The sequence below is a fragment of the Prunus dulcis genome, chromosome 5 (assembly GCF_902201215.1).
Source record: "Prunus dulcis chromosome 5, ALMONDv2, whole genome shotgun sequence".
NCBI lineage: Eukaryota > Viridiplantae > Streptophyta > Magnoliopsida > Rosales > Rosaceae > Prunus > Prunus dulcis.
Window position 1 is genome coordinate 1,648,870 of NC_047654.1, and position 13,628 is coordinate 1,662,497.

A 13,628-nucleotide genomic window follows, 5' to 3' on the forward strand; every position below is an offset into this window, starting at 1 on the left:
CCGGCCCGAAATCCAATAGACCGGCCCGTATAAAACCATTTATTAAATTATATTTATTTTAGAGAAAAATAATATATTATATTATTAGATTTATATTTAATTTAAGTCTTTTTTTTTCTCTAATAATATGTATTAAAATTTAATGTTTTCTTTATATATAAAATAATAATTTTGTTTTTCAAATTTCAATTTGTAAAATCTAAACAATAATATAGTTATTTTCTATTTAAATGTACTTTAAAAAAAAGTTATTAGTCATTTTTTTCAACTAATAATAAATCTTGTTTGTATATATATAATTGTAAAAAATATTTAAATGAAGTTATAAAAAATATATATATATTAGTCAAATTTGGTGTGGATCTATCTCGATCCGTTTAGTGGTCCGCCCTGAACACGGCTCGAGCCGATATAAATTTGGCCGTGAACTCGAGCCGGAACTGAGCACGACATTTTTGTTCGTGCATGCCAGCTTCACATGCGACTTCTGGACGTAACTGGTTCGCCTGAATAGATAATTAAAGGGTTCCCACTACGGATGGTCATCTTCAGATAGCGAGCCACAGGGTGACAACATCCAAGGAATTTGGCCTTTCTATTATTTGCTCATCACCGTAGCCAACTTCTCCACCGCACACAGTTTTGCATTATTTCTCATATATTCACAAGAAAACATAAAATAAAATAATAACGTTCACGCGGATGTTGGATCCAAATTCCAATCCCCATAGAAGTAAATACGTTTTAAGGCAGTAGGGTCAACGTGGTCCTATGCATAAACCAATTCGATGACTTATGTAGTCATTTTGTTGCAATAATACAGGCCCTCGCAGTGTGTGAGATGGGTTCATTGTGCCCTCTACTGTTTCCGGTGAACCGTTTCGAGCCGGAACTTATAACACCGGCGAAGCCAACGCCTATTGAAACCAAGCAGCTGTCGGATATAGACGACCAGGACGGCCTTCGGTTTCATTTTCCAGTGATCATGTCTTATAAAAACAATCCTTCAATGAAAGGAAACGACGCCGTTATGGTGATCAGGGAAGCACTGAGTAGGGCACTAGTGTATTACTACCCTTTGGCTGGTAGACTCAGGGAGGGGCCCAACAGAAAGCTTATGGTGGAATGCAATGGAGAAGGTGTCTTGTTCATAGAGGCTAATGCTGACGTCACGCTTGAGCAACTTGGGGACAGAATTCTACCCCCGTGTCCTGTCTTAGAGGAGTTCCTGTCTAATCCCCCTGGCTCTGATGGTATTCTTGGTTGCCCTTTGCTGTTAGTTCAGGTATCCATATAAATTTTGCTTGTTAATTTCAATTGGTTTTTTTTTTTTTTTGGCTTTCTATTTCTTTTTTCATTCTTTTATATAGGGGGCGGATCCGTGAACTATGTTTTTGACACAATTTTTAGACCATTAGATTACTCCACTTTCAATGAATGAGATTAAATCTGACATGAATTTTTGACATGAAAAATAAATTAAAATATTTTTCTCTTTCTTCTCCCTATTTTTTCTCGGGCTGATAAATTTCTCTCACCAAAGTTTTTTTTATTTTTTCCTCTCTCCTCTTTCTCTTCCTCATCACATTCTCTGCTAACTCTTTATTTTATCAGTTAAAAAAAACCTTGTTAATCTTTCTCTCTTTTTTTCATTCTCTTTTAACTGCACGAAGAGTTACCTCTCTAGAAATGAAGTTATTCATATCAATGGGTTTCAAATTGTTGTTAATGTTTCTGAATCTTTGGATTTAGGATTTATGGATTTTATTCTTCACTTTCAACTTTGAACCAAACCATTAAAAGTCTTAACACATAATATCGCCCTGGTCTTGTAAATTGAAGTTATGCGAATCAATTTTACCACAATTTCTCAAAGTCTTATAGATAATAGTAGTAAGGGAGTTTGTGCGAATTCAAAATATTATTTGTGTATCATTCTTCTTCACTATGATATTCGAGTTTGTTGACAGGTAATCCCACTTGTCTTTTTATTTTTTGTTTTTTTTTTTAAAAACATTAAAATTTGGGACTTTTCACCTAATATGTAGGATTTCATTAGAATACTAAGACACAAGGGTTTGAGCAGCTAAAGTAAAAAAAATTGAAGAGATAAACGAAAAGAAAGAAATAGCAAAGAGTAAGAAGGTTTATTATGATTTTTTTTTTTTTTTTGTGTTTGATGAGAGAGAGGTAGTAGAGAGCATGTTGGGAAGAGGAAGAGGAAAGAAAAAAAATTTTCATTTATTGAGAGAAATTTATCTTTCCAAGAAAATAGGGAGAGGAGAGAGAAAATTACTTTTATTTATTTATTTTTTATGACAAAAAACCATGTTTGGTATAATCTTTCATTGAAAGTGAAGTAATCTAATGGCTAAAAAATTATGTCAAAACTTGTGTCAAAAACATAGTGTGGGCTAAATTTACCTTACATACAAGCCTATAGAAAACTCAACGGTATGATTGAATTTCATTGATAACAAAAAAATACACAAAAGAGATAGAGAAGAACCTGAAGGCATGCTAGGTGATGATTCACCATTATTTTCTCTTAAAAAAATTTCTAAGAGTCTTTGATCTCTTAACATTTCGATGTTGATCCGACATTAGGATTTCCTTGGAATGGGGTGGGGCAAGGAACCAGTTCCCCAACAAAGAGGTCCCGTTATTTGGATATTACGGATATGGAGGAGGAGTCAGGAAAAGGATTTTATGAACGTGGGTATGAATATTCATTATCTGGACTTGAATATAGATAGATGATGAATACTTAATTCGTTTCCATTTTCAGATCCAAACACATGACTTGAGTGTGTCTTTCCAACCTTTAAGGCTATCATCAATTTTGAGTCAAAACCTTCTCCTTAACAATTTGACACAAGAAACATACCCCAAATTGTCCTACACAATTCATACTCCGATCTTTTTATCCAATTGTAGTACTCTTTCCTCTTAATTTTGTTTTTTTATGATAATTTATTAAACAAAACAAGCATGAGAAAATAAAAATTAAGGCCAACATACATTTACAAGGGTGTATACAATGAAAGACATCAACAAGACATCTAAAATACCAATCTCAAAAGGGCAACAAACTAAAGTGCTAAAAGCAAAACTAACGCGGACAAAAGTTACACTAAAACTATTAGCCCACATCACCACAATTAACCATAAGTGCAAACAAAGCCCACAAACACAACATAACCAAAACCTTAAAACAACCCATGAGCCTATACAAACCCTACCACCACCACCTGAAGAACCACTGTCGTGGCCATACCCACCACCCATCCGTAACAGATCTAGGGAAAATATGACCGAAAAATAAGTTGGTGATTTGTAGCAACCTCCGTCAAAGATGATGTAGAATCAAATTATATATAACATGAGCAGTGCTAGGGATTTGAGAGCACGATTTGATTGAGAACATAGACTAAAAGGGTTTATGGGGAACTTCAATGTAACCATGATTAATAAGAAACCACCACAAGAGGCTTTTTATGCAAAACGCTCCAGTAGGCTTATTCACTAACCTAAAAGGAAAAGACGAGAAGAGAAGAGAGGGAGGAGGGGCAGTGATGCTTCTTCTTCCTCCCCCCTCTATGGAGTTTTCCTTTAAGACTTATAGAGAAAGAGAGCAACTACAGTTTCTTCGGGTATATAAAGTTATACAAGTGTGCTACTTTGCGCACAATGAACAAGTATATATATTTGACAAAAAAAAAAAGAAAAAAGAAAAGAGAGCAAGTATACACAGTTTATCTATCTAGCAAACATTTTTATGTAGTTATGTGTTGTAAACTAGAAATACAATTTTTCTTCACATAATGATATACTAACCCCTTGGTGAGCATGTGTCAATTGGTTTTATTATTTATTAATTATTTTATTTTTAGAATTAAGAAAATATAATATGGGCAGTTATGTTTCATAAAAGTAGGACATATTATTTGATTTTGTTTTTTTGTTAATTTTTTTTAATATGAAAAAAATATGAATTTACTATATTATCCTCATTTAATTAATAATTTCAATTCGTAATGTTTGAATTAACCAAGACATTTTCTGGTATTTTGAATGTTTTGAATATTTCACCATTCTTTTCATTTTGCTATATATATATATATATGGAACGTGTAATAATTAATTCAAAAGTACTTGCAATTATTAATGTAGGTAACTCGCCTGACATGTGGAGGCTTCATCTTTGGATTGCGCATAAACCACACAATGTGTGATGCAGTGGGGTTGGCTAAATTCTTGAACGCAATTGGGGAGATGGCCCAAGGAGCAGATTCACTATCAATGCCTCCAGTGTGGGCACGAGAGCTCCTCAATGCCAGAGATCCACCAACAATTACACGTAGGCATTACGAATATGACCAATTGCTTGATTCACAAGGCTCCTTCATTGCAGCAATAGACCAATCAAACATGGCTCAACGATCCTTCTATTTCGGTCCACAACAGATCAGAGCCCTCAGGAAACATCTTCCACCCCACCTTTCCACTTGCTCCTCATTTGAGCTCATAACAGCCTGCGTCTGGAAATGCCGGACGCTTTCACTGAGACTGAACCCAAAAGACACTGTTCGCATTTCCTGCGCGGTCAACGCTCGCGGGAAGCGCATAAATGATCTTTGTCTTCCCTCGGGATTCTACGGCAATGCGTTTAGTATCCCAACTGTCGTTTCAACGGTGGAACTTCTGTGTGCAAGTCCACTGGAATATGGTGTGGAGTTGGTGAGGAAGTCCAAGGCTCAGATGGATAAAGAGTACATGCAATCACTGGCTGATTTTTTCGTGATCAGAGGACGGCCTCCGCTTCCAATGGGATGGAATGTGTTTATGGTTTCTGATAATAGACATACTGGTTTTGGAGAGTTTGATGTTGGGTGGGGAAGACCATTATTTGCTGGACTTGCGAGAGCGGTCAGTATGATCAGCTTCTTTGTCCGAGACAACAACCAAGAAGAGGAATTTGGAACTTTGGTGCCCATATGCTTGCCAAGTACGAGTTTGGAGAGATTTGAGGAGGAGCTGAAGAAGATGACATTGGAGCATGTCGAGGAGATATCTAAATAAGATGTAAAGGCTTATGTGTCTGATTAATTAACTCTAGTTGTCTTGTGTTGTGTGGGCTATCATTTCTATGGTGGGGTGTGGGTTTGTTTTCCCCTATGCCTCTTTGCATTTGGAGTTAGCTTTTTTATTTTTTATTTTTATTTTTTTGTCTCTTCGTAGTTAGAAGAGGTTAGGTTTGTGGTTTGTTTGTACACAAAGATTGTTGAGAAATATGGAGAGTTTGCATTATTTAATTATTATGTAACATGCCTGAACAATTGTCATTGTATTATTATATGTTTGATAACGTTTAAATGCTGCAAATTTTAACTTCTTTTTCTTGTAAATGAAGGAAAATGTTGTGTTAAATTGCTACAAATAATAAATAAATAAAATAACTGCAAACAAAACAGATTTCTACGAAATTGAAGATTGGATTTTAGAAAAGCCTTAATTGAGTCAAGTCAAGTTGAAAAGACATTTATGAAGACTAAGGCCTCTTTTGGGATTGTTTTTTTCCTCCAAAAATTAACTTCACTTTAAAGTTAACCAGTTAAAGGTGTGTAGCTGTGGGAAAAATGTGATTCTCTCTCGTACGCGACGAGGGACAAGTGTCGTCGACTTAGGGTTAGGGTTTAGCATCAGGTTTGGCTTTTGTTAATAGCTCATACTATCATTGTGGGCCGAGCCCCTCAGAAGACAGCTAGCATACCAAAGCAGACTAATGTAAACTGATAAAGAACTGCTTAAAGAGAATATGACAGATCAGAATGAAACGGGTGATCGGGTGTTTGAGAATTGCCCCGATCACTATGACACCATGAAAGACGCATTTAAGTGAAAAAGCCTGGCTGAGTATGAAGAGTGGTTAAATGCACATCTCATCCCCAAACAGGTGTCACCATATCCATTAAAACCCGAGTGAACAGACAAGTGATGGGAAGAGATCATTTAATTCATCTCCCATCCTTGGTTACTTGTCACTTCATCATTTGATCTCTGTCTAGCTATAAGGTGACCAGAGGCAGAACATTCAATGCAACTAGACCAGGGAAAATAAATATCTTCTCTACAAAATATCTTGATCTCCCTCTCTCTATAAATACCTTTCACCTACATCAAGACAAAGGTAATAACTCTTCATAAGATAAAAAACCTTACATCCATTCTCTCTGGAATCTTGAGTTAAGGTCTGACTTAACCATCGGAGAGGGTTAGGCTGGAATCAGCCCCAGTTCTGATATCGTTCAAAGTGTGCAGATCATCTTGCGGAGGTCATCCATACTCTAAGGCCCAGCCTGGGCCTTGGATAAGGCCCAAGTCATCTATATCGGAAGGATACACGGTTTAACAGCCTTCGTCTCCACAGTTCACTGCCGCCATCGAGACTGATCTCCTCTCTTCTGCCCACCATCATCGTCTTCGCCCTAGTCTCGTCAATGTTCTCGCGATTATTCCCCTTGGGCCTGGTGCACTCACCTTGGACTCGATTCTCTCTCCTACGCATCGTCGTTGCTCTTGTGAGATCGCCCAATCCTGTTTGATGTCATCTTTAGACGGAGGCGGGTTTGGTTTTGGCTATTGTCTTCAATGGGTTTTTGGCTTTTTGATTCACTCTCACGATTTGGGGATGACTACTAAGGTTCCTCGTATCTCTGCGTGGATGTAGGGGTGGTTTGATGCGCCGTTGTTTCCTTCTAGGGTGGAGAAGGCTTTTGTTGCGAGCTGGTGGTGGTGCAAACGGTGGTTTCAGAGGTGTTCGGGATCTTAGGTACGTGGTTTATCTTCCTCATGTCGAGTTTGGTTAAGGTTTTCGACTGCTAGGGTTGTTGGGTACCACCCTTCTAATAATTTCTACGGGCTTGTTTGGTTCTTTTCTGATGGGGATTGCGGATTCGGGTGGTGTTGCACTAACCAAATAAGTCATGTTGTTCCATTTGTTTTTATATAGGTTGTGTGGTACTTGTTTTTTAGTTTCAAAGTCTATGAAAAAAAAAAATGTTGTTGTCCTTGTTTTTATTTTTAAGTGAAATTATAAAATATTTTGAATTTGGATTTTTTTTTTTTGTTTAAGGTTAAAATGTTAAGAAAAATTAAATCACGAATTTTAAAACAAAAATAATATCAAGAAAAATTAATGACAAAAAAATTTAAGAGTTAATTATTCTTAAATAATTTAATAAAATTGTAAATTCAAATTATGAGTGTGCATAGTTGAAGGAAAAAATAGTTTAAATTAGAGAATATATGAATAGTTGCATTTTGTAATGTGGAAATTTGAGTTTAATGGCAACATGGTTGGAGATGGCTTAACATCTTGAGTTTGACCCTTTTTTAGACGAAAATAAGGAAAGTTAAATCCAAGTCCGACTAACGCTTTGAAGCCCCAAAAAAAGAAACAAAACACAAAAAACACTTTTCTTTCCGTTATAAAAATAGGGAAACTGATCTGAAAAAATCTTGGCCACGCGTGTGAACCTTTGACAAACTCTCTCTCGACACAAGCATCTATCTCTATTCATCATCCCATATCATCCATATTTTTTCTTAGGGTTTTGGTTTTCTTCAGCCTTCCACCGCCAAGCCCTCTCCCAATCGAATCAGGAATCCGTCTTCTCTGGCCACAAAATCAATTGGGAAACCCAGTACATAGAGACCTTGTCTTTCTCCCTTTCAAATACATTACAAAATTGTAGGATTTTGCATCAATTATGAATATAATTTCATCGCCTTCGGTCATCTCTGTCGTCGTCATCTTTGAGATTGAGAATCTTCGCGTCTTGGGTCCTGGCTTGAATCCTTTGGCACCAAACTACTGCATCGCCAATTATTCTCGCTAAGTCTTTGCCCCCTTTTCTCTACTGTCTTTCGATATATTTTGCTTTTCTTTTACTGTGATTTTCCCCAAAAATCATGTAAATCTTGAGTCTTAAGTCTTGATCTTTAGGGTGAGATTTGTTTTAGTTGTTGCATAGAACTCTTCTTCAACAACTGGTTTTTGTTGTTATCACTTTTTGCAAATTTGGGTAATACAATTAATACAAAAAGCTTGCCCCAAAAAGAAATAGAACGAATGGGTTCGCTTAGGCGGAGCTTGTCGAGAAGGCGGTCGTTTAGGTCTGGGGTGGATATGGATGATAGGGGATGGACTCTGCTCCATATTGGTTGTCGCAAGGGTGATCTGAAACAGGTAAATTCTTGATCCCATTCTACTTATTTGTAATTGTAGAGTATATTGTTGGAAAAATTATTGAGCGAATTGGTTGAAATTTGGTGTTTAGTTATATCTTGTTGAAACTCAACTTTGGCATTGGCATTTGCCTTGAGAATCTGAGTCTAATGCTTTGTTGATATGGCTCATGGGCAAGTGTATCGATCACTTGCTCTATATGATTTGCACAACTATTCTTGTGCACAAGGATAATGATAAAGTGCCATGTTGAGCTTATTTTGCATCGTCTTCTGTTCCAACCAATGTTTTCAAAGGCGAGGTGAGGCGTTTTTAGTAGAGCTATGCGAGGCATATGCCTTTTGAACATTAATTTATTTTATTAACAAAAATTTATAAATAATACAGTACAACTAAATTGTAGTACTAATTCGTATTGAAAAATATTTATTCAACATCAAAAGAAAAACTCAATTCATTCAACCCACCCCACAGAGGCAAAAGAATTTAATAGAAACTTTATAAAACTAGGGAGAAGAGGAACAAATGAGCGGACAAGAATGTTGGGTAAGGGTTATATCTTCTGCGGTCAGTTTATCCTTCAGGTCCAACTTGGGTATAATGTTAATGTTATAGTATATAATATATATAGGTCCGGGTTATGGTTGGGGAGTCAAAACGTGCGTTTAACTTAAAATCAAGAAACCAAAACCTTAAAACGAAGTCGTTTCATTGAAGAAAACCTAAATTTAAAAAAACTTTATCTTCTTCATCGTGCTATAGGCTTGCAGAACGCAGAAACAGCAGCGACGTTCTGCCTCTCTCCTCCTCGGCCGCCTCACCATGCCTCACTCCGCTAAACGTGCAGCAAGCTAAACAGACGAACGCTTGAGGCGATTTCCATTTGCCTCGGTCCGACTCGCGCACCGGGGCACGATTAGGCATGCCTTTGAAAACACTAGTTCCAACTCATAAGGGAATAAAATGTCAAGTAAGATAGGACTTGTATGCTTCAAAATTCTTATTGGAATTGAAGATAGATTTATTTAATTTTGGCAAGTATGATATGTTAGGTAAGGTACAAACGTCTTGTATTTTCAGACAGTATTTGTAGTTTATTTGTGAAGGGTCCATTTTGATAGAGTATTTGAAATGAGGTTTGAGCTTTTAGGGCACATTGCTTTATCAGGCTTTATAAATATTAAATTACAACATAAATTAAATTCCCAATTTTCATAAAATCAAATTTATATGTGGATTTTATTGATGTAAGAAATCCTGATTAAGCAATTCAGATAATCAAAAGCGTTTTTGTTAGTGTTTGACAGGAATAGATAAAAGTGCGTTTTCTTGAAGCGCCCACGAGCTACATCCTTTTCACTTCTTGTTTTGGATTATAAAATTAGCAAAGTTATTTGCGTTCCAGATAACAGCTGTAATTGCGGGTCCCTTTTGGGGACATTCTTGAGTAAACATATGACTCAATTGATCACTTAAGTAGCCACCAGGAAATGAGAATTAGGCCCCTTGTCAAAAGTAAACTATTTTTTTTAATAACTTAAAATCTGAACTTTTATTTTCCTTTAACTTTTTGTTATCTGCTTTGAGGCCCCAAATAATTTGTTATTTTTGACAATTAATCACAAATTATTTAAAATTTTCTGTGGATTCAATTCCTTGTGCAGGTGAAGCGACTTCTTAACGAGGGAATGGATGTGAATGTTGCTGCTTGGGGTCCAAAATCAAAAGGGATTACCCCTCTTCACCTAGCTGCTGAGGGTGGCCATCTGGAGGTTATGGATGAATTGCTTGAGCGTGGTGCTAATATTGATGCCAGAACTAAGGGTGCTTGTGGCTGTAAGTAGTGTTACTCTCCCTTTTCCCTTTGGCTTGTTTTTCCCTTTTAATTGAGAAGAGGAAAAACAAAAAAAGTTAAGATATATATGCTGATGTTTTCTCCTTCCTATACATGTTTAAACAGGGACTCCGCTGCACAGTGCAGCCAAAGAAAGGAGGAGGGAAGCCGTGAAGTTTCTGGTAGAGAATGGGGCATTCTTGCCAGACGATATGTATGACTGTAGGTTTAATCCTCCACTCCATTACTGCCCTGGACTTGAGTGGGCTTATGAGGAGATGAAGCGTCTTCAGCTAGAAAGTGCATCGTCAGGGGAGAGCTCTTGCAGCTCTGAAAGCTGAAAGTGTTGCTGTGATCTTTTCGCAGTTGGTTTGGCTATATATGCAGAATTGCACATAGACAAATAACATGTCTCTTTGTCACCATCTTGTGTTTCTTTGGTTGCTGCTGTCGTGCATCAGGTATGCTGTGCATTATGTTAGTGAGGGGAGAGCTCTGAAAGCCTAGTGTTCTCGCACTCGGTTTGGTGATTGGTCTTCTTATATCTTTATGTATGTAGCATTGTTCATAGACGAATACCATGTCTCTGTTTTTCGATTGCCTATGTTTTGCATCAGAAATGTTTTGAGTACTTTGTGTAAGTGTTATCAAATATGTTCCGAACATTGTTCTTAATCCGTTGTTTCTGGATGTTTGATGATAATAAAATAATTATTATTGATATTATTATGACCTACAAGTGGCTTTCATTGTCTGTCTTTGAAAGTTTGATGAAATCTTTGGGGCGTGCAAATTTGATATAGTTCTATGTTCTACTGTTAGTTTGCAATTTTCTGATTTGAAATCCTAACCTAGATTTGGGGAAATTAAAAAGAAAAAGATTGAAGTTCACCCAAGAAAAAGAAATTGAAATTTACCCAAATCTGGATTCATCATTCATGATGCACCAATATTAGATAACCAATATATCCAAAAACCGTTGAGTTCTTACCTCTAACATACCAACGCACCATTCAGTTATCAACCAACCAATCAACTACTGAACAATATGCCAATTTGATTTGTATAAGGATTTTTCTCTTATTATCCAGAAAAGAGAGAGACAAACAATGGTAAGGTTCCTGAGAACGTGTTCTATTTTGTTGACAACAAGAAGAGAACGTCTTGTGCTTTTTTTTTCTTTTCTTTTTTTTCTTTTTCAGGAAATGAGTTTTGTTTACTTAAAAATAATATAAAATAATTTTTAAATCTGTTTTTGTGGGTGCCCACTAATTCCTTGCCCTAGAGTCTAGGAGAACGTGACTGTTTGTTTTTGTGGTTGACTTTGGATTCTAAGTTCCTGTCACAAAGCCCCCCCGATTACTGCAGCCCAAATGAAATTATACTTCTTTTCTTGGGTTCTTATCACAAATGGTGCCACCTTGCAATTTTGCTTCAAACATCAATGTTCATCAATGTTGCCTTTGCTGTTCGATTATGGAAAAAGTTATGTTAGTTTGCTTACACACACGTAGCGCCCAACAAAAGCTGACATATTGACAACCACCACTGAAACTACGCCACATGGACATCATAGTGGTGCGTACAGTCTAGGTTTCCGGGCTTCTCCAACCCATTTGGACTTAAACTCAAATTTTTCTCCTAAAAAAAATAACTATTTGAGTTTGGTGAATGCTAGCAATCTTCTCTCTAACCTTTTCTTTTGGACCTTCTCTCTTCTTCTCATGACAAGTGTCACTTTCCTTACACTTAAAACAATGTCATTAATGCATCACACAAACTAATTTTTGTTTTCCAAGTTTACCCTTATTAAATGTATTAACTTATTTTAATAACAAGCTAATTTTTTTTCCAAAGAGAATGTGTGTTTTGTTAAAAACAAAATAAAGATGATAACAATGTCATCATGTAACAAATTTTATTTTTTTATATTCTAAAAAATGACATTTTTCTTATGTTTTTTTCTTATTTAATTTTTAACAATGTGCTAAAATAGTTGTAACAAAATTTGAATAAATTGAAGGAAATATAAAAGCCAATACATTTTTAAAAGGTAAACTTGGAAAACAAAAACTAACTTGTGTGATGCATTAATGACATTGTTTTAAGTGTAAGAAAAATGACACTTGTCATGAGGAGAAGAGAGAAGGTCCAAAAGAGAAGGTTAGAGAGAAAGTTGCTAGCATTTCTCTTTGAGTTTTGCCAAGACTCAAACTATTTTTTTCCCTAACTCTTCATACTCAAATTTGAAGTCGGCAACTTTATTAAATTATTTAAGAATTGTTTAAGTTAAATTTTTTTTCATTTAATCTTTTTAAAATAACTTCATGATTTAATATTTTGAACAATTCATTTAATCTTTTTTAAATAACTTCATGATTTAATATTTTGAACAATTTGACCTAAAAAATTGAAATTTTATAAATATAATTTTATTTGAGAAATATGTGGGTATTTATAGAGTTTGGAGTGAGTTTTGGAGTTGGATATGATTTAGATTAATTTAAAATATTATTTTAGCCATTGGATTTAAATTTCAGCTATTGAAATATATATATATATATATTTTACCATTAAAATAGTTTAGATTTAGCATGGATCGTTGATGTGGATGACTATTGGAATTTTTTTTTATTTTAAAAGAAGAACAAAACTTCTGCAAACCATAGCGCGACACCTAGAATGAAAGATTCTGCAACACAGCAGTGCGGGCCCCGTTCTTTCATCCTTGCACATGGGCTACATCATGGTTGTGTGGGCTCCACACACAAAAATTCCAGTCCAGGCAATAGCTGGACTGGTATTTGGCCCTAAGTTTGGGGTTTCCCAAATTTTGGCCTCTTACTTTTATTGGGTTGGGAGAGATATTGGGCTATAATTTGGGGATTTTTTTGGGTTTGGCCTTATAGGTTGGAGATGGCCTTGCAGCCGAAATCGAAATCAAATCATGTGAAATTTTTTTGGGTTTTTCGAGAGCAATCAGGCAGCTAAAAGCAGATTTCACCTTTAAGTTTGAATTAATTTATCCAACCAAAGGCACAATTATGCCATCAATTCAACATGTTATCCTAGCTCTGTCTAAACATTCAATCTTAACAACAACTACTAAACAACTACTAGGTATAGTTTAGTTGGTTGAGTTTTTCTACCTCCACTTATGTGAATAGAGATTTCGAAATCCCCATATACCCAATAAATATTTGAGTACACCCGCCTTCCCTAAATCGCTTGTACTAACAAAAAAAATACATTCAAATCTTAACAAACGTCATCTGCATCGCATCACCTCAAAACTCAAACAAGATATGTAAAATCCACAAAGTTGTATGACTATAAAATTCTTGTTACTACCTAGCTCTCTTCTCCAAGATGAGGGTCATAAGATCAAGGTGAGGTATGACTATAAAATTCTTTAAAGAGTAGAAACTTTCTCTACTTTTCTAATGTTGGACTCAAGTTCATGAGTTTCATTCAACCTCCAACAATATTCTACATGTGAATCGAAATTCATAACCCCACATTTGTAAAGTGAATTCTAAGTGA

General features: G+C 35.8%; 2 protein-coding genes across 2 annotated transcripts; both read left to right on the forward strand.

The window, feature by feature from the left end:
• The first annotated feature begins 693 nt into the window (after positions 1-693).
• Positions 694-5,385, forward strand: LOC117628550 (methanol O-anthraniloyltransferase-like). The gene is made up of 2 exons (XM_034361027.1): positions 694-1,285; positions 4,174-5,385. The coding sequence occupies exons 1-2, from the start codon at positions 842-844 to the stop codon at positions 5,080-5,082; spliced, it is 1,353 nt and encodes a 450-aa protein (XP_034216918.1). The 5' UTR covers positions 694-841; the 3' UTR covers positions 5,083-5,385.
• Positions 5,386-7,500: 2,115 nt separating this feature from the next.
• LOC117628453 (phytochrome-interacting ankyrin-repeat protein 2) lies at positions 7,501-10,821 on the forward strand. The gene is made up of 3 exons (XM_034360911.1): positions 7,501-8,251; positions 9,916-10,087; positions 10,212-10,821. The coding sequence occupies exons 1-3, from the start codon at positions 8,135-8,137 to the stop codon at positions 10,424-10,426; spliced, it is 504 nt and encodes a 167-aa protein (XP_034216802.1). The 5' UTR covers positions 7,501-8,134; the 3' UTR covers positions 10,427-10,821.
• Positions 10,822-13,628: the final 2,807 nt, after the last annotated feature.

Bases quoted from the DNA above. Each gene is read 5' to 3' on its own strand.
- LOC117628550 (XM_034361027.1), top strand. From the start codon at position 842: ATGGGTTCATTGTGCCCTCTACTGTTTCCGGTGAACCGTTTCGAGCCG. The intron at 1,286-4,173 runs GTATCCATATAA...TTATTAATGTAG, and splicing joins GCCCTTTGCTGTTAGTTCAG to GTAACTCGCCTGACATGTGG.
- LOC117628453 (XM_034360911.1), top strand. From the start codon at position 8,135: ATGGGTTCGCTTAGGCGGAGCTTGTCGAGAAGGCGGTCGTTTAGGTCT. The intron at 8,252-9,915 runs GTAAATTCTTGA...TTCCTTGTGCAG, and splicing joins GCAAGGGTGATCTGAAACAG to GTGAAGCGACTTCTTAACGA. The intron at 10,088-10,211 runs GTAAGTAGTGTT...ATGTTTAAACAG, and splicing joins AACTAAGGGTGCTTGTGGCT to GGACTCCGCTGCACAGTGCA.